The sequence below is a fragment of the Hyperolius riggenbachi genome, chromosome 3, assembly GCF_040937935.1.
Source record: "Hyperolius riggenbachi isolate aHypRig1 chromosome 3, aHypRig1.pri, whole genome shotgun sequence".
Classification (NCBI taxonomy): Eukaryota; Metazoa; Chordata; class Amphibia; order Anura; family Hyperoliidae; genus Hyperolius; species Hyperolius riggenbachi.
The window spans coordinates 410,809,003-410,829,700 of record NC_090648.1 but is presented as its reverse complement, the minus strand read 5'-3'; the positions used below and the strand labels follow the sequence as shown (position 1 = coordinate 410,829,700).

Below are 20,698 nucleotides of genomic sequence, written 5' to 3'. Positions count from 1 at the left end.
GTTAACAATCCATGGTTTTTAAGGTTTTAGTGACTGCCGCCGTAATGCAATAAATACATTCATCTCTACTTCACTGATAAGTAATTACTTAATTAGTAAAGCAGACAGCTTAAAGAGAATCTGTATTTAAAAAATGCAGCATAAAAAAAACATACCTATGTGTTCGGGGAAATCTCCGATTCCCCTCTGTGAAAATTTTGCCCCTCCCCGCCACATTAAACATCATAAAAAACTGTTTTATAAAGTTTGTTTACAATCAAAAAAATGGCCGCCAAAACCGGAAGTACGTCAGTCTGCTGGACATCACAGCACTGTACGAGAGGAGCGCAGGTTAGAGCATGTGCTGAATGCCCTCTCGTGCTGCTGGATTGTAATCGGCTGCCTTCTCTGAGCCGGCTGTTTACGTTACACATCCTACATTCTTAGTGTTTTGTGAGGTGGAGAAGGGAGGGTTGCTGTGGAGACAGAGGCTGTGAGAGCCTGTCTAACGATCTGCAGGCTCCGATGAACTAGCCTGTCACGCTTCATTGGATCACAGCCGCAGGGGAACAGATACAAAGATTATTCATTGTAACTTCACAAGTATTGCAGCCAGAGGTATAGTGTGAAGTCAGTATTTACCTTCTGTCTCCCTGCCGATGTGATCCAATGAAGCGTGACAGGCTAGTTCATCGGAGCCTGCAGCTCGTTACACAGGCTCTCCCAGCCTCTGCCTGTCACACTCTCTGTCTCCGCAGCTCCCTCACTCATCTACCTCACAGAAACCAAGCTAAGAGAACGGAGGATGTGCAATGTAAACTCACCACACGGGAGGGCATGGAAGGGGCGTGCATAACATGTCCTCATTACTGAGGAGACAGCCCCTTCCAGATAGAAGGTGACAAATCCGACAGAATGAAGAAACATTACGTTATTTCACAGGGGGCATGTAAAAAATGTTGCAGTAAGCCAGATCACATTAGAGTAGGTATAGGAACTTGTAGGATAGAAGAAAAAGGGATGAAAATTTTTGTTACAGAGTGGAAACCATCATATTTGTAGTATTGTCTTACACACACTAAAAGATCAACCCCTTTGTCTTTAAAGGAACACTATAGATTTAACATGTTTTTTAAGTCGAGATAGGAAATGTTTGGGAAGTGCTGCTAAGTACTGGTATATACGATTGAATGCTTATATATTTGTTTACTGTTAATTCCGTTAACACTTTTCTGAGGGCAGTCTGCTCTAATCTGACGGCAGAGTGATTCATGAGGGGAGGGGGATTTCCCTCACAGTCCATCTGTTAACCCTGTGTGTGAGAGCTCTGACTAAAGTATTCTGCAGAGAGCAGAGGAAATGTATCTTATGTGCAACATAAACATTTGTAATTGTGTGTGTGTGAGACACCTGACAGGCTTTAAATATAACTTTGCTTCAATATTACACTGTTCTTAGCATGTTTAGGGCCTGTACACACTGAAAAACGCAAGCAAAATCGCAAGCGCATGCGTTTTTAAAGTGCCTGTAGTTTTAAAAACGCATGCGCTTTTGCCTGCGTTTTTTGTGCGTTTGCGTTTTTCTTGTAATTGCTGATTGGCTAAAGAATCCTTTGTTTTTTTTCTAGTTTACATTTCAACAGGAATCAGGAGATTGCAGAGTGTTCTGGGATACTGACTTCTGAAAAACGCAGGCAAAAACGCAAGCTTAAAAAAGCGCAGCAGGCACTGCGTTTGCGTTTTTTAAAAACGCATCGCACCAGTGTGTACAAGTCATCACGATTTTCATTCTTTTTCAAAAGACCTTGCGTTTTTAAAAACGCATGCGTTTTTAAAAACTCAACGCAAGCGCAGCAGTGTGTACAGGCCCTTAGACTGCAGAGATTCATACCTCTGCAAATGAGGCATTCCAAACGTAGCTAAAATCTACACACAATGAATTACAGCTTTTGCCTTTGATATTTAACATAAAAAATAGGAAAATGTTTACGCAGCTATTTAGACATTGTGTACGTTATTTTAGAACACTTGGTACTGTTCGTTTAAGCGGAGTGCAACAGATGGGAAAGAGGGATGGTGCCCTCTATGCAGTATTCAATAGAAGAAAAAGTTGACACATCCACAGTAAGTCAGCGCTGACCAGCCACGTGCCGCTTTTACATCCAGGAACATTCTGCACCTGTGCAATAGTGCTGCGCAGGTGTAGTACGCCCCTGGCGGCGGAGTGTGTGCATACAAACTAAACAAGTCTGGCTCAAGTACCTGAACAGAAGATCCAGGCGGTGGAGGAGGACAGCGAGGGACTGATTAGCTTTAAGGGGGCTAGAGGAAGCCCCAGGTATGTATAAAAAAAACTTTAATTTCATCTGTCTCAGGTTTACTTTGTTACACAGTAGTACTATACTCTACATATGCACTCCCCACAGAGCTGCAGAGAATCCACTGAGAATGTTGTGCACATTGAACACAGAGGTGTCTATCGCCCATAAACCTGGTTCAGATTGTGCATGAAGAATGTGTAATAGAGAAAGAATCCCCTCATTCTCCTGCAGAGTACCTGCACATCATTCTTACATGTACCCACAGTTACATTGTCTAGGGCCTGATAGATGTTCTTTGTTCCGGTCTTTACCTTTTACAAGTACTCTCTTACCAAGGACTAGTTTTAGTCTATGACTAAAGGGAATAAATATGGCATATGTATGTCTACATATCCTTCTCACTTCAGTTGTCTTTTCAAATTCCTAAGCGTTGGCAGTTAAGAGATGAATTTTGTGTAACATACTTTCAATCAACAAGATAGTAATATGCAAATTAGAGAAGTCGGAGTCGGTGGAATCCTAAACCGAGGAGTCGGAGTCGGTGTATTTTTGTACAGACTCCACAGCCCTGATTGTTTTACAGTTTGTTTTTTTTTCACTGTGGCTCCAAAATAATTCACATGATATAGGACCTTAAGCCCTCAAAGACCCCAAATTCTATTCTCTTGTTTGTCACGGTTAAAATGATACCCTTCATGCATAATCAGATAGCTTTTGAAAGAGAACCCGAGGTGGGGTTCTGACAATGCTATCCGCATACAGAGGCTGGGTCTGCCTATACTGCCCAGCCTCTGTTGTTATCCAGATCCCCCTAAGCTCCCCCCTGCGCTCTGCTATCCCCCATAAATCACAGCTGCGCTGTCGACACGCAGTGTGTCACAGAGGGCTGTGTTTACCTTTGTAATGCCAGTCTCGCTGCTCCCCCGCCTTCTCCACAGCTCCGGTCCCCACCCGCGTCCAGGGACGCGGGCGGGGACCGGAGCTATGCAGGAGGCGGGGGGAGCGCCGAGACTGACAGTAAAAAGGTAAGCACAGCGCGGCTGTGATTTATGAGGGATAGTAGAGTGCAGGGGGAACTTAGGGGGGATCTGGATAGCAACAGAGGCTGGGCAGTATGGGCAGACCCAGCCTCTGTGTGCAAATAGCATTGTCAGAACCCCACCTCGGGTTCTCTTTAAGCACACGGCACACTGTTAACCACAAGTCGCGCCAATGGATTTTTCAAGGCCATTTTTTGCACCAAAAGTAATACAGTCATTCTTTGTTAGCAAAGCCCATGGAGCATCTGAACAATCGAGGAAAACCATAAATGTCACCATTCTGAAAACTGGAGACACTGGCCTACTCAGATATACATATCTTGTGACATTTGCACTTATGTGGATTAGCAGAAATTGCACCATAACTTTGAAAATTGTATTTTTTACAGTTTTTTTTCCCTTTTTACACTAAAAAAATTGACGTAGGGCCTCAGCCCTCAAAGATGCCAAATTCAATTCTCTCATTTGTCACAGTAAAAATGATACACCACATACATAATCAGATAGCTTTTTGGGCACACAGCAGACTGTTAACCGCAAGTAGCACTAATGACTTATTCAAGGCCAATTTTTTTTTTTTTTTTTTTTTTTACTAAAGTGTTTTAGCCTTGTACACCCTTTCAATTATGATTGGCCAATCACTGACCAATCTTACCACTTCCCCATGAAGTATGAAAGTCATCAAATATTGAATATGAGCAGATTATGTAGGTAAACCCTCATACTGTAGTATGATAGTTTACCTATACGATCTGCTCATATAATTCAAGACTTAATATTAGAGGTGGTAAAACTGGTCAGTCATAATTGAAAGTGAGTAATAGTCTTTAGGAAAGCACGCTGAGGGCTTCTACATTTTTAAGGAGACAGTTGTTAATACATTTTTTGTTCTGATTTTGGGCAAAGGGCCATATTAAAAATCAAGCCCAAAAAAAACATTTCAAGGGGTGTTGTAGGGGTCCAACGTGCCGCTAGTGTTGAGGGGGCTTGGCTGCTATAGATTGGAGGGCATATATGTTCTTCTGCTTGTAAATATGCTGCAGGAAATTTTCTGTTAAATTAAAAACATTCATTGGCTGCATGGTGCTGGTGTCCACTTGTATGCCACTCCTGGCTGTGAAGGGAGGGATATTAGGGGCCTCCATATTGCATGGTGACCACTGTGGGTGGAGTAGTTCATAGGGTAGCGGTTGTCTTCTTCCCTGGCGTGCTACCCTCGCTGGCATGCTCTGCCTTGGCCTGGCAGACCTCTGACCTCTGGCATTGTCAGTGCTGGTAGTAGCCACAGATGATCCTCCTTCCGATGCGGAGTCGGTCTCACTATTGGCCCTCACCTGGCCCTCTCTTCTATGTTGCTGAGCGGTTGATGGCCAAGCAGAATCAGTATCTGAGTCGCTTTCTGTAAAGAAAGACGACTCGGAGGCAGGTATCCAATCAGAATCCGATTCCTCCAATTACTCCCCTTCGCTGCTGCTGTCCTCCTGCAGTATGGTGGCTGCCTCCTCTGCGGAATAGAGCCTCTTCGTCATCTTTCCCACAAAAATATATATACCGTATATACTCGCAAGCAAGCCGAATTTTGGACCCACAAAAAGTGGGTCAAAAGTTGGGGGGTCGGCTTGCTTGCGAGTGATGTGCCTGAGGGTCGTCCCCCCGCCCTCTACCACCCGCTCTCCCCTCGGCCGCTGCTATTACCTTAGCTCCGTGGCTTCCTATTCCCCTGTCCTGCTCTTAATTCACAGCAGCTCGCCCCACGGTGGCTGCTGCGTGATGACGGAGGAAGTGCAGAGAGAGGTTCCCATAGTAACCAGGAAGCCGCTCTCTGCGACTACCTCCGTCATCACGCAGCAGCCGCCTGTTTCCCTGGTGCTTCCATGGCAGCATACTATGGGATTTAACTAGCAAGAACAAACAGGGAGGGTAAAGTAACACTATTTTTTTTTTAACATTAGTAGGATCAGAAATTAATTGATTTTTCCACATTTGAAGAGCTAAGGACTGAAGGGTCAACTCTAATATTCAACAAAAGTATATGTCGAGGACCATGCAGCTTTAAAGATTGTGGCTGTAGACACACCGGCAAGAAATGCCCACGATGAAGTTATACTTCTGGTTGAATGAGCTAATGTCTGGCAAGGTAGACCTTAGCCTTACACACACAGCAGATGAATTCCCGAATCCAAGCCGCTAACATCCTGTAAGGGGTTTCTTAACCTTTTCTGTAACCAGAGGAAACTAACAGGAGATGGGTTGACTGTCTGAAAGATTCTGTGACCTGCAGATATCTTTTAAAAGAGCATGACACGTCCAGAGGATGTATTTCTGGCATACCACATTTGTTCATACTTTACTTGCTGTCTTGGAACATCCCAACTTAACCTCTCCCCTTAAATATACAGGCTACCAGACAAAATTTGTGAGGTGCTGATTGAGACAACAATGGCTCAGACAACAGTTTCGTACAGACTGAGAGAAACATTGGCTCTGTCTGAGATAATTGGAGAAGAAGTGGAAACCACAGTCTGTACGGCCAGTATAGAATTATTGAAAACTTTTGATTTCTCCTTCTTAAATTTCTTCGGAAACCGAAAGACTATTGGTACTGGAGAAAAAGCGTACCGAAACAGGAGGCGGCCAAGACTGGGATAGAGCATCTATTCCCACTGCTGCTTGACAATAAATCCGGGAGAAAATTGTGGTATAATTGACAGTCCTGTTGCACTCGGTTTTCCCTACTAGAAGATGTGCAAAAGCTTGAAAGGCTGAACAGGCGGATCTTAATTCCAAAGGATTTGAATTGTTTGTTAAGGGGTGACATGGCCATCTGGACTGAATCACCTGGTCTAGGCACCATGCACCCCATCACAATAGACCAGCATCCCTGAAACATAAGTCAATTGAGACAGAATCAGAATCCATTGAGTAAATAATCCTGATTGCAGCACCAGATAAAATAATTCTTCATTGATGTGTAAAATCACCATTTTCTGTTGTAGAGACATTCTGCCCCACTAATATAAGAAGGGGAGTTGAAAAATACATCATGTGCCAGTGTGGCCACTTCATCATTATTGTAGCTGCTAACATTCCCAAGACTTGAAGACACTTCCTTGCTGAAAGATGAATGTCTTTAATTGCAAACCAAACAAACTGTTGGTACTAAGGATGTGTGGGAATACATAAATATCTTTTTTAAGTTTATTGGAACTAGAAAATAGTTTTATTGGACTGTCAGGATAATGGATTGAAGAGATTCAATCCTGTATTTTGGAAGCAGTGTGTACCTGTTTAAAATATTTCAGATCTATGACAGGTTGCCAAACTCCTGTTTTCTTGCCAAACAGAGGAGAGTACATCCCTTTGCCTCTCTGTGAGCAAGGTACCTCCAGTACTGCATCTTGCACTATTACTTGGCATATTGAAGACGACAGACTTCTCTCTCCGGGTAGGCATAAACATACCTTGCAGAGTGATTTAAATCTCCACCGCTAACCCTCAGAGATTGCTTGAAACCCCGCCCCCAGAAGTGTGGACGGATGGGGACCCAAAAGGACTTTCCTTGGGTTTGTCGATTAGCTGGAGCAATCTTGATTGCCTTAGAGAGGGCTGATTGAGAAATGTGCAATTTTTTTTTAATTTTTTTTTTAATTCTTATCTGGTTTATAGGAACAAAAATTCCTGAATCTTTGCTGGAACGGATTTCTCTGTACAAATCTTTGTAACTTGAGTCTTCTATCTTGAGGAATATCTCCAGATGTTCCTCCTGTTTATTATCGACTTTGCCCGTTTCTTCAAGAATCACTCTTATGATTTCTTTCATTAAAGGAAAGGCAAGTCCAACCTCGGTAAGATGTGGCTAATATTTACCTACTTCTATGGAAGGATCTTCTGGTTCTTTCCACTGTAAAAGGTTCTTTAGTGAAAAATACCATTACCTTCTGCTTCAGAAACAACCTCTTGATTAGATTTGACTTGGAAAGATCTGTCATTCTGCGAAGTTGACAGAACTGCAACTGGCGCTTGGGAACGCATTTCCCCTCTTACAGCTTGCTTCATAAAGATGTAACATTCTAAAAGGAGTCTTCAGATTTGTCTTCAGAATTTTCAGTATAACAATTCACACAAGTCTTATCCGGCATAGTCATTCTTACACATTTCCAGTAAGCTGATTTTTCTGTCGAGTGGTTGGAGCTCAGTGGAGGCGGAGTGTGCCGAGTCGACCTGGATCTAGAATGACAATTCAATCTTGAGGAAGGAGATCTTCTAGAATGCCCTTTATTCAGACAATGGGCCTGATTCACAAAAGAGCGCCAACCGCCAGCACAACCCCTGCGCGAACCGACAATGTCCCCGCGCGCAAACCATCACGCAAAAACAACATAGACGTGCGTGAAAACGCCACCGCCTCGGGCGAAAATCCGCGATCGCGCGCAACGTGAAAACCCGCACGAAAACGGCCGCGCCAACAGCCAGACCCCCCCCCCTGCGAATCAAGCCCAATGACTCCTGTCATCAGAATATCTTCATGAAGAGTGTGAATGCCAACGATGTCAGGAACTTTCTTGAGAACGCCAATCTTCAGTGTTATTAGGTCAAGGGGCTGAAATGGAATATAATTTCGTATTTGCAACACCCAATGACTTTTTTTTTTTTCCCTCTTTTTTTAAAACCTTGCCCGAGAGTCCCCTTTCTATGGGCTTCCGTCTGGTCTTTAGAGCTGCGTGCCATATTTCCAGCAGGAATAGGCTGCAAGAGTTAAATAGTAAGGACGTTTTTTTTTTTTTTTTTTTTAAGGATATTATTGTAAGATACTTTTAAAAAGAGTAAACTAATCCCTTGGGAGAAAATGACTTCTCACAGGAGTATTAGCAGTGTCCCTGCAACTTTCAAATAGCAACATTAGACTAGATACTCCTTAAACCTCCAGGAGACTGTGAGCATGCTCAGAAGCAAGCTGCCCACAACCAAGATGGTTGCAACCTCACCCAAGTATGGGCAAAGAGGAAAAATCTACTGGCCTATATAAGGAGGTGCACACTCGCGCGCGTGCTATACACGCCTGCATGCTCGTAAACACTCCCCACCAAATCCACAGTGTACTGCCACTGCAGAAAGCAGAGAACTGGCATTTGCAAAACCATGAGACTACTCCAGCCAGGAGATGAGGAAGAAAGGATGGAAGGAGATAGAACCAGATAGAAAGCAGGGAAGAAAAGGACAGGCAGGTAACTCATGCAGCCATTGCACACCTGTATGCATTTAGCACAGGAACTAATGCAGCCATAGTTCATTTGTATGCATCTTGCACATGAAAGTAATGCAGCCATAGTTCATTTGTATGCATCTTGCACATGAAAGTAATGCAGCCATAGTTCATTTGTATGCATTTAGTACATGCAAGTACTGCAGTCATAGTTCATTTGTAAGCGTTTTGCATGTGAAGGTAATGCAGCCAAAGTTCATTAGTATGCATGTAGCACATGAAGGTAACTAATGCAGCCAAAGTTCATTAGTATGCACCTAGCACATGAAAGTAATGCAATCATAGTTCATTAGTATGCATCTTGCACATGAAAGTAATGCAGACAAAGTTCATTAGTATGCATGTAGCACATGAAGGTAATGCAGCCAAAATTCATTAGTATGCATGTAGCACATGAAGGTAATGCAGCCAAAGTTCATTAGTATGCATGTAGCACATGAAGGTAATGCAGCCAGCGTTCATGTCTATGCATCTAGCACATGAAAGTAATACAGCCATTGTTCACCTGTATGCCTCTAGCACATGAAGGTAATGCAGCCAGTGTTCATGTCTATGCATCTAGCACATGAATGTAATGCAACCGATGTTTATTTCTATGCATCTAGCACATGAAAGTAATACAGCCATTGCTCACCTGTATGCATTTAGCACAGGATACTGATGCAGGCATTGTTCACCTGTATGCATTTAGCACAGGATACTGATGCAGGCATAGCTCATTCGTATGCATTTAGCACACATGTATATCTCCGGGACCAGAAGACCGGGCTCTCTGTGTAAGATACATTTAGTACCTATGCAGAGACTTCCCAGGGAAAGGGATAAACCCTGGGGTAGAAAGGGGACTGAAAAAAAGAAATGAAGAAAAAGAAAATAGAAATAGTGTCCAAAGGGGAGGACAAAGGAAAAAGAATACTGGTGGGTGATACTCTCAACAAATGTATAGTTATGGTGTCCAATAGAGTTCAGGGGCGGGGCCACAACCCATAGTATGCTGCCATGGAAGCACCAGGGAAAAATTTATAGGGGGGAGGCAACTAAGGTGCCTTAAATGGCAAAAAAAAAAAAGTCAGAAATGTATAAAAAAAAAAATTACAAGTGGTAGAAGAGGGGGGGGGGGGGGCAAATAGAGTGGCAAGGGAAGCAGGTGTTAATCAGGGCTAGCAGGGGTTAATAGCTAGCTTTAGCTAGTGTAATTTTAATAAAACTGTCAGTAACTCGCAGTGTGCAGATGCAGTTCTCTGAGATCCCTCTCATGAGTGATCTCAGTAACTGTATCTACTTTACAACCAGATACGATGTTTATAAAATTTTATAATGAATGAGCTCTGCCATTGGCAGAGCTCATTCATACTAAGGGGAGCTATGATTGGCTTAGGGAAGGTCGCTTCCCATTGGCCAATCTCAGACTTGATGGGCCGGACCGTGCATGCGCATGTGCGCCCACAGCAACTAAAACTTTATTTTTGAACTTTTTATAATGAATGAGCTCTGAAAATGACTTTGGCAGAACTCATTCATACTTTGGGCAGCACAGATTGGCAATGGGAAAGTCTGTTCCTATTCGCCAATCTCGGACGGAAAACCCAGGGCGCGCACGTGACCGCATGCGATCACTCGCCAGTGGCAATAAAAACTTTATTTTGCACTTTAAAAATGAATGAGCTCTGCCGTTGACTTCGGCAGAGCTCATTCAAACTCTGCCATAGGAAACTTTGGCCCGCCGGCCAAATCACTTACCCTTGCGATTCGGCCGACAATGCCCACAGTTTTCGCGTCGGAAGCTGCGAATCCCATAGCCGTGCATGACACGGCTTCTGGGATTCAGTGCCGCCGCGAGCGGTGGCTAGTGGAAACGGGCCATAACCCTTTCATCAGCCTTATCTTCCCCTCTGAGGAAAGTTTATCAGCTGGAAGTGTGTCTGCACTGCTTGCCCCTGTTTGTTCTATGATAAGCTGGAGCTGCTCAGATTCAGGAGTGCAATGTTTTCCCTTGTGTCTGAGCCAGATAAGGCAGGAAAGTGTTGTTATATGTGTCTACAGCTTGTCACAGAGGAGGTCTTCAACTTCAGGATTTAGCTTAAAGGGATACTGTAGGGGGGTTGGGGGAAAATGAGTTGAAGTTACCCGGGGCTTCTAATGGTCCCCCACAGACATCATGTGCCCGTGCAGCCACTCCCCAATGCTCCGGCCCCGCCTCTGGTTCATTTCTGTAATTTCAGACTTTAAAGTCTGGAAACCACTGCGCCTGTGTTGCCGTGTCCTCACTCCTGCTGATGTCACCAGGAGCGTACTGCGCAGGCCCAGTATGGTCTGTGCCTGCACCGTGCGCTCCTGGTGACATCAGGGAAAGCGAGGACACGGCAACGCAGGCGCAGTGGTTTTCAGACTTTAAAGTCTGAAATTCCAGAAGTGTATCGGCGGCGGTGCCGGAGCATCGGGGAGTGGCTGCACGGGCACAGGATGTCTGCGGGGGACTATTAGAAGCCCCGGGTAACTTCAACTCATTTTCCCCCGACCCCCCCCCTACAGTATCCCTTTAAGCATAGTACAATTTTCTGTCAGATCGTCGGATCTATTAGATCATTTCCGACCGGTCCAATTGGATTGCGATGCAATTTGGATGTCTACACACGATGCAATTTCTTATCAGATCACAGTTGGATCTGATGGAAAATTGTACCGTGTGTAAGAGGCTTTAAGGCTCATACACTCTCAACAAAAGTTTTTAAAATGCACAATTATCAAACAACCTTTGTGTAACGATTGTGGAACTTTCCCCGCGATCAGCGCACAACGCGTGCGCTGACACGGCGGAAATCCTCCACAAGCGTATAATTTGCAGGAACCCAGCAAAAGGTGCTACGCACCCGTAGAGGGAAAATTCCTGTCGGCAGATGGCGCTGGGGAGTGCAGAGGAACCAATCCTCTGTACCTCCACAAATGCCAGACAGGAATTGTACAAAACGCAGAACGCAATCGCAAGAGAGGCGATTGCGAATGAGAATGAGCAAAGGGACAGGTTGTATCTGTGTGTGCCAATCCAGTCGCCACCCCGCAACCGAACACACTCAACAGCAGATATGAAATAGGAAAGCGATCGCGAGAGGTGCGATCGCCAGACAAGACACAAGGCAGATCAGAACAGAATACGAGGTTAGCAAAGGCACAGCAAATAATACAATGAGGAGATACGGAAAATAACAAATGCTAGCTAACCGCGAACACCGCACTCATTCGCAACAGTGCATGCGGTTATGCGCGGTCTCCACGTGATAAGCACAATAGAGACAAGCACGCCTAACTAACCATTAACAGACAAACATGAAACAGAGGACGCGAGCGCTTGCTTAACGGTTAACTCACCGAGCCTCCAGCAAGCGTAGCAGACAGACACACGAAAACAGGGACAAGCGAGAGATAGGATCCACAGCACTAGCGAAAAGTGGCTAGCGCGATCCAAGTACAGAGTAGCAGAACAGAAGGATCCCCAGCGCCAGCGAAAAGTGGCCAGCGCGATCCCAGAAGACAGAACAGAAGGATCCCCAGCGCTAGCGAAAAGTAGCTAGCGCGATCCCAGAAGACAGAACAGAAGGATCCCCAGCGCTAGCAAAAAGTAGCTAGTGCGATCCCAGGAGACAGAACAGAAGAGATAGCTGGTAGCAACCGCTGCACCAGCTATACTCCAAGAACAGAGATCAGAACCATTTCCTGTCAACCACCATAGGGACAGGACAATGGCAAACAGGCAAGACAAGACAGAACAGGCAATACAGATAATACAATCCTAACTGCACTAGGGAAATCTGCCTAGCGCAGATTTAGGAATTACACTAAGCTGATGTTCAAACAGAGAGCAAGGCTGACACCCCACCAGGAGTGTTACATAGGACGAAATCCTTATGAACAGCCAAGCATTGTGGGAAAGACATAGTACTTATAGTACACGCCTCCAATGAATGTGGCCAGGCAATTTGCATGACAACGTATGCAAATTCCTCTGCAAGCACAAGCTGCAAAACTGACAGAAGCTGTTCTTTCCAGAGTCCTGCAGCATGCAAACCTACACAATGGTCAAAAGGCTGGCTGCCTGCACAGGCAGCTGAGCAAATCATCACACTTTGTTGTTGAAACAACCAAAAAAAGTTGGTAGCTATTGTTCAAACAACTGATAAGGCGCAGCTCAAGTCAACCAGTTAAAACTCCAGTGGATAGGCATACAGCAGCTATGTAGCATGTTGTGGTATGTAGGTGTGGGCTACCACTGTGTGAACTGTCAATGCTGGGTACTTTTCCACTCGAAGCATGAAAATATTGCATTACAATATTTGTATATAAATGATTTAGTCAGTGTTTGCGCATTGCAAAATCTTTCTTTTTTTTTGTATTAACAAGCTTTATTGATCAGATCCACAATTATACAAAGGTTTTAAAACACAGAACAAATAAAACATAGGGTATTAACATACCAACTAGAAGACAAGAAAAAAAAATATGGGGGAGCATCTGAAGGACATAGCATAGATAGTTGGGCCGTCCGGCCTGGGAAATGGGGTACCTGGAACCTCCTTCTGAGATCCCAGGGGTCAGTCCATCCTATCTGATCTTAATGTAAAAATATATTGCTCCCTCTAACACATACGTCAAGCTAAAAGGAAAAAAAAAGAAAAGAAAAAAAGAACAACATACATAAAAGCAAGAGACAGAAAAAAAAAAGAAGGAACGAGCAATCCAGATACATTCCTGCTTAAGGTGTCTGGTATCAAGAGTCCTGAATAATTTCAATCCTGTACATCATACTATAATGAATAAACACATATGTCCGAGGGAAATTAAGCACTCCTATATGTTTTCCAGGGTTCCCAAATGAGATCAAATCTTGTCATATTCTCAATGCTATAAAAATAAATCCGATCCATTATCATCATTAGGTCTAGACGTTGGGTAACTAGTGTTAACTCTAGATCTATGGTTTTCCATTTGAAGGCTATTGACCACTGAGCGGCTAGTAGCATGTATCTATATAAAGGCCTAAATCTACCTGGCACATCATCATTAAAAGTATATAACAGGGCCTGGGAGGCAGATAACGAAACCGGAAAGCCAAACACCTCTCGGATCATGGTTTTCCATGAGTCCCAGAACCGCTGAGCTCTGGGGCAGTCCCAAAAGACATGCAGAATCGTTCCTTCCATTCCACATCCTCTAAAACAAGTCGATGGAACCGAGGGATAAATTTTGTGAATTTTAGCCGGGGTGTAATACCAGCGAAACAAGATCTTGAGTGCCGTGTCCTTGACCATATTAGATTTGACTACACTAGAGACAGCGGTTCGGATATAAGTCCAATCTGATGGCTCAAATTGAGTTCCTAAGTCGCGCTCCCAAGCTCTCATATATATTAGTTTATTCTCACTATCACAACCTATCAACTGGGCATATAGGGATGAGATTAATCCTTTTTGTCGTGAAAATCCAAAATAGAGTGATTCAAACATTGTGGGTTCAAACTCTGGGGGTGAAGAAAAGATGGAGGAGAAGTAATGTTTTATCTGACAAAAGCGAAATACCTCCTCTGGGGGGGCATCTTGACTAAATCTGAGCATATTAAATGTAATTGGAACATCTCTAATCCAAAATTTATTGGCAGTTGAACGGCCTTTATCCCTCCACCAGGAAAACAACTGTGGGTTTCTAAAAGCCGGAATAAAGCGGGGATTACCAAAAATGGAGATCCTGGATGAGGGAAAGGTCATAAGCTTATATGATGAGGCAATCGAGAACCATAGCTTAGTCAGTGACGAAACAATCCTGTTCTTGCTAGCAAGAGTTGATATGTCTCTTTTAGTTACAACCGTGACCAATGTAGATAGGTAAAATGGGAAGATTGTAGTAGATTCAAATTGATACCAGGTGGGAGGGTTAGAATTTATTCCCCAATCTAAGATTTGACTGAGCTTAGAGGCTAAGTAATAATGCCATAGGCTGGGTAGACCGATACCACCCTGTAAAGGGGGTCTGTACAGGACTTGTGCTCGAATTCTAGCTGGTTTGCTGTCCCAAATAAATTTATTAATTTGTGATTGTAAGCTAGATAACGATTTTTTAGTTATAGTTATTGGGAGCATGCGAAACAAATATAACAATTTGGGGAGAATAATCATTTTACATGCTACACATCTACCTAGCCATGAAACCTTAAATGAGGACCATGTTTTCAGAAGTTGAGTAATATTATTGACCGTATGTGAGAAGTTAGTTCCGTATAGATCCCCATAGTTGGGTGTAAGAAAGACTCCTAAGTATTTAAATTTCGTTTTACTCCATTTGAACCCGTAAGTAGAGTCTAACCATTTAATTGTATGTGGATAAAGATTAATCGGGAGGGCTGTGGATTTAGCGGGATTTACCTTAAGGCCAGAAAATTGGGCGAACTTATCTAATAGTTGGAATAAGTTAGGCATGGTTGTTATAAGTCTAGTCAAGAACAGGAGAGCATCGTCAGCATACAGAGTTAATTTGATATTGTCAATTCCATAACCATGGATGTCAGGATGTCATCTAATCGCCACCGCCAGAGGCTCTAAAGCGAGAGCGAATAGCAATGGGGAGAGAGGGCAACCCTGACGGGTTCCACGTTTGAGCTGAACAGGAGCAGATGATGCACCAGGGATGCGGATCACTGTAGATGGGGAGTCATACAATGCTGAAACCGCTGTAATTATAGGGCCAGATAGACCAAAGCCTTCCAAAGCAGCGGTCAGATACTGCCAACCCACTGAATCGAATGCCTTGCTAATGTCTAAACCCAACATCATAAATTTAGAGTTTTTAAGTTCAGCATCCTGTAATATGTTAACAGCTAACCTAACATTATCTGAGCCTTGCCTACCTGGGATGAATCCAGTTTGAGTGGGAGCGACAAGATCTTGCACCATAGAGCCTAATCTAGAAGCTAGAATTTTAGCAAAAAGTTTGATATCATTGTTGAGGATAGATATAGGTCTGAATCCTGCCGGGGTAGAGTGATCAGTATCCGGTTTAGGGAGCAGGGTCATATTGGCCAATAGCATATCTGGGGGGAGTTTTTCACCTTGGAGAACAGCATTAAACATTGAGGTCAGAGGGTGCAATAGTGTATCAGCAAATTTTTTATAATATAAGGGTGAAAATCCGTCCGGGCCCGGAGCTGTAGAGGATTTAAGCAACTTAATTGAAGCTAATACTTCTATGGGGGTGATCGGGGCATTAAGAGTTTGCAGCTGATCTGGTGAGAGGGAGGGCAACTGCAAAGTATCCAACCATGCTTTAAGTTCCGTATTGTTAGATGATATTTCGGTTCCTAGCAAATTTTTATAATAGTCCTCAAATATTTTTAAGACTTTAGGAGGTAGTACCTCCTCTCTGCCTCCAGGGCTTTTTAATTTATAGACATGTGGGGGTTTATAGTATTGGTTTAATTTACGTGCAAACTGAGTAGAAGGGTTATTGCCTCGTAAGAGGAACTTTGCTTTGGAGAACTTCAACGCTTTAGCATGAGAGTTATCTAGTATAGAGTTCAATTCGGTTCTTTTCAGATTAATTTCATGTAAAATTTCTCTAGTTGTTGTGCCATAATGCCGTTTATATAGTAAGTCTAGCTCGGCGGTTAATGCCTGAATTCTTTGTGATTTTAGTTTCTTTGCTCGTGCTGCTTTTGCCATAAAGATACCTCTCAGAACTGGTTTATGTGCTGCCCATCTTAGAACAGGGGAGGTGTTATCCTCATTGTTAAATAAAAAATATTCCTCCAACTCTCCCATCACAGCGAGTCTATCTGAATCCTCAGCCAAAAGAGAGTCGTTGAGTCTCCAGTTGCCGGGATTGAAGGGTATACCGAAACCAGTCAAGATGGACTGAACCATATGATGGTCAGACCAACCACAAGTAATAATATCAGAGGAGGTAGAGTTAGAGGCAATTATTGGGGACAAGTAAATGTAGGCATAAGACTGACGAGGGTGAGAAAAAAAGGTATATTGCCTACAGCCGATGTTATGGGCTCTCCATATATCTATAACTTTAGTTTTAGAAAGGAGGCTAGTGAGTCTTCTCGGGAAAGTTTGTGCGAAAGGGGATTGAACCGATCTATCCAGAAGTGGATTGGCTACCGCGTTGAAGTCTCCTGCAACTATCAAGTGTGTTGAGGACAGTCTATCCAGTTGGGATGATAAAAGTTGTAAGAAGGCAGTTTTAGAGGCATTGGGAGCATAACAATTGATCAGTGTGACAGCTTTACCCTCAAGAATACCCTTGAGAATTAAAATTCTGCCTTCCGGGTCCATGAAAGAATCAATGTGTGTGAATGAGACTGAATTATGGAACACTATTGCAACTCCTCTGGCTTTTTTGGTAAATGAGGCATAATACGCCCTATTATATGCCCGGTGTAAAAAAGTGGGTGGTTTAGAGTTAATGAAATGCGTCTCTTGTAAAAACAAGACTGAGGCCTTCAGGCTCTGATAATGTTGGAATGCTTTTCTACGTTTGACTGGCTCATTTAACCCCTGGACATTATGTGTTATCATATTGAACATTCTAGGCATGAGAGAACTGTGATGATGAAGAATACAGCATTTACACTTAGTGGCTTATTATCTTTTAGAATAGACAGGACTCCTGTGGAATGAAAAAAGAGACTCAAGTATCCTAAGATTGCAGGAACATAGTTACTTAAACCAAACATATAAAACAGATATAAAATCAACATTATCTCTGGGCAATCACTCCTAACTGTCCCACGACTAGTAGGCCCAGAAACTCTCAGTGGCTTAACCCGGACCACACTGAGAGGGGGGGGGGGGGGGGGTAATACTCGTATCACTAGTCCCAAAATGGGTAGAAAACAGTTAAAGTGGGGCAGCGGTGAAGGACCGTTTCCCTGCCATTTTAGGTATTAGAGCGCCATGAGCGGGGAGAGTTGTTCAATGGTTGTTTACGATATTTCTCCAATTGGGCAAGGGTGACTTGTAGGCCTAGTGAGTTCAAAAGAGAAACTCCTTGCTCCAGTGTAGATATAACGTGGATTTTGCCGTCACGGGAAAGTAGAAGTTTAATGGGGAATCCCCACTTATACTGTAACTGTTGCTCTCTGAGAAAGGCTGTTAGAGGAGCCAGGGACCTGCGTCTTTGCAATGTAAACTGCGACAAGTCGGTGAAGACTTTGATGTTGCTGTATGGGTCCGGGAGTTGTTTATTCTGGCGCATGTAAGAAGAAAAGGCATCTTTAACGTGGTAAAACTGAAAGCATGCTATGGTATCTCTAGGAATTCTCTCAGGTAGAAAGGCGGGCTTAGGCAGTCTGTGAGCCCGTTCTATGGTGTACTCAATGCTGGAAAACTGAGGCACTGCTGACCTAACCATTTCTATCAAATAGCCTTTCAATTGTGTGCTGTTTATCGATTCATCGATTCCCCTGAATTTGAGATTACAGCGGCGATTACGGTCCTCTAGGTCAGCAATCTTCAGCTGCGTAGCCTCATTAACTGAATCATGGCGTTCAAGCTCAGTAACAGTCTTATTGTGTTCCTCAATTAACATGGAGACACTGTCTTCAGTGAGTGAGACACGAGCTCCCAGATCATCATGGAACTGTTGCATAGAATTTGCTATAGTCAGTATCTTGTTTGACATGGAGGTTTCCAGAGCAATCATCATATCCTTAAGAAAAGCACGGTCTACTGGCTGATTGGAGTCAGGGATCTCTGCAAATGCACTGCTGTGGCCTGTGACTGCTGTGAGCAGGGAGAGAGCTTCTGCCTGTGAGTCTGCCGGGCCTGACAGCCTGGGTTTAGATTTGGCTGGGCTAAGAAAGGTGGGGGAGGGTACCCCCTGTTCAGAGGACTCTGAGGCTGATGGACTGCGGGGAAGGGCCACATTGGATGCCTGCTTTGTGGGTATATGTGAGGCCCCTCCGCGGCTGGATGCGGAATTTTGTACGCTTGCCGCCTGTTTATTGTTATGGGATGCGTTCGTCATGCGTACTGGCAATGCGGACTTACGCATCCCGGAGGAGCCGACGCCATCTTGCTCTCCATGCGGCCCAGGTCTTCTCCGCTTAAACATGTCGGGGATGCGTTGTGGACGCTGGATATCCTGCTGTGAGGTGCTGGAGGCTTCCATCTCCTCCTCCGCTGGGGTTTGGGATTGAATTTCCCCGTCTGGCATGCTGTGTAAAGTCGCTTTGGCTGGCTGGGATCAGGAGCTCTTCACACTGCTGCCATCCACGCTGAGCTCCGGCCACGCCCCCCCTGCAAAATCTTTCTTCTCCCTGATTTACTTTCTGAAATTTAAATTTATCACAGACTGCAACATATTTAGTACTGGCAGATGATTTCTGCGGAATGTTTGTTTACTGAGAGCTATAAAACCAGCAGAAAAGATCTCTGGTCTTCCAGAATGCTCTAGTGGGCAATTCTGTATAATAAATGACCTAGGCTAAGCCTCAGTGTGAGGTCGGGGCTTTATACCAATATACAGCACTATACAACTATAGGAAAGATTTCTGATGCTGAAACCAAGATATTTTAATATAAAAACGAGAATCCTGTAAAATGTACTGCATTCTATTATATGTCACTTTAAGTAAATTGATGTGATCATTCAGGATTGATTGGGCCCACCAAGCTTCCCTCCCATCCCCCATGTCCCCCCCCCCCCCCTTTAGCCAGCAGCCTTTACTCACCTCCCAGGCTCCAGTGACGTGGACCCATCCGCTCTGGCCTACATCCCTGCTCGTACTAACGCTGAGTTCCAGGTTGCAGCTTGATGATGTCATCAAGCCAGGATCCGACACTTGCGTCAGAGCGAGCGGGAATGCCAGTTAGAGCGGAAGGGAGCACCAATCGCCGGGGGAACGTCAGGAAGGTGAGTGGATCCTCTTCTTCCTCCCTCTACTGCCGCAGCTCTAATGGTGATCACGTGATCAGGAGCCAATCATGATGGCTCCTGGTCACTGAGGGGAGATGTCGGCTGTCATGACAGCTTAATCTCCCCACTCGGATGCACGCGATCGTGTCGGGAGCGGAAACGGCAGGTGGCTTAAATCCTACACCACATCAGGCTTAGACAGCCACAAGTGCGGCGTAGGATTTACGTAAAGCGGTCCGCAAAAGGTTAACACAGATTGAGAAAAGCTATTCTTTATCTAAATAATGAAAAACAAATGTGATTCACAGCTAGCTTTGATATGCATTGGTCCTTTAAAAAAGATATCGGTCTGGACAAACCTTTTGTATTGTTTTCTTTTTCCAGCATTGTTTAACTAAAATTGCTGTATGTTTAATTGCAGAACTGAACATATTGTCTATCGTGCTGGTCATGCTTGGGAAGTTTGGTGTCACTTCAGCCTTCTCCATGGTATATGTGTACACTGCTGAACTGTACCCAACAGTAGTACGGAACATGGGCGTTGGAGCCAGTTCTATGGCATCCAGATTGGGCAGCATTTTATCCCCATATTTTGTTTATCTAGGTAAGATCTATTCCTGTGAGTGGAGTATGTCGAAATAACACCAATGACCATTCCAACCTCCTTTCCTCAAAGTTTACAAGTGATAAACCATGATCAGATCAAAATCCTACATTTGTGCTCAATTGGGATATGTTAGGGAAACCGTGCAACGATTGGCAGTGGAAAGATTAAGCATTTCTTCTGCTAGTGGAGAGTGGCAAGAAACAAAGCCTGTCGTAGCATAGATAAACAAATAGCTTGGGAAAGTGTAGAGTACTGTCATCTTAACTTCTCTCAAGTCAAGAAATCTCCTCTTCCCATCTATTCTGCAGTTTATGGGAATTATTAAAAATGTCTTAGGCCTGGTGCACACCAGCGGTTTGCGGTTTTTAGAAAACCACAAACGTGGGTCCTGCAGCACTTTTGCGGTTTGCAGAAGCGTTTCTGCCTCAATGTAAAGTATAGGAAAAACGTTATATCAGAGCGGTTTTCCAGGCGTTTTTGTTACATTAGCTGTTCAATCACAGCTTCACTGTAACAATATTTGTAATCTGCTACACAAAAACGCTCCAAAAAACGCTAGGCATGTTTAGAAAACATCTCTA

The 20,698-nt window shown here is 44.0% G+C and overlaps 1 protein-coding gene across 1 annotated transcript in view; it reads left to right on the top strand.

The window, feature by feature from the left end:
• The window catches only part of LOC137564095 (organic cation/carnitine transporter 2-like), a 99,573-nt gene that overhangs the window by 52,737 nt on the left and 26,138 nt on the right, over positions 1-20,698 (top strand). The window contains exon 8 of the mRNA XM_068277458.1: positions 19,932-20,114. Within this exon, the coding sequence (XP_068133559.1) occupies positions 19,932-20,114 (183 nt within the window). The remainder of the gene's footprint in view (positions 1-19,931; positions 20,115-20,698) is intronic.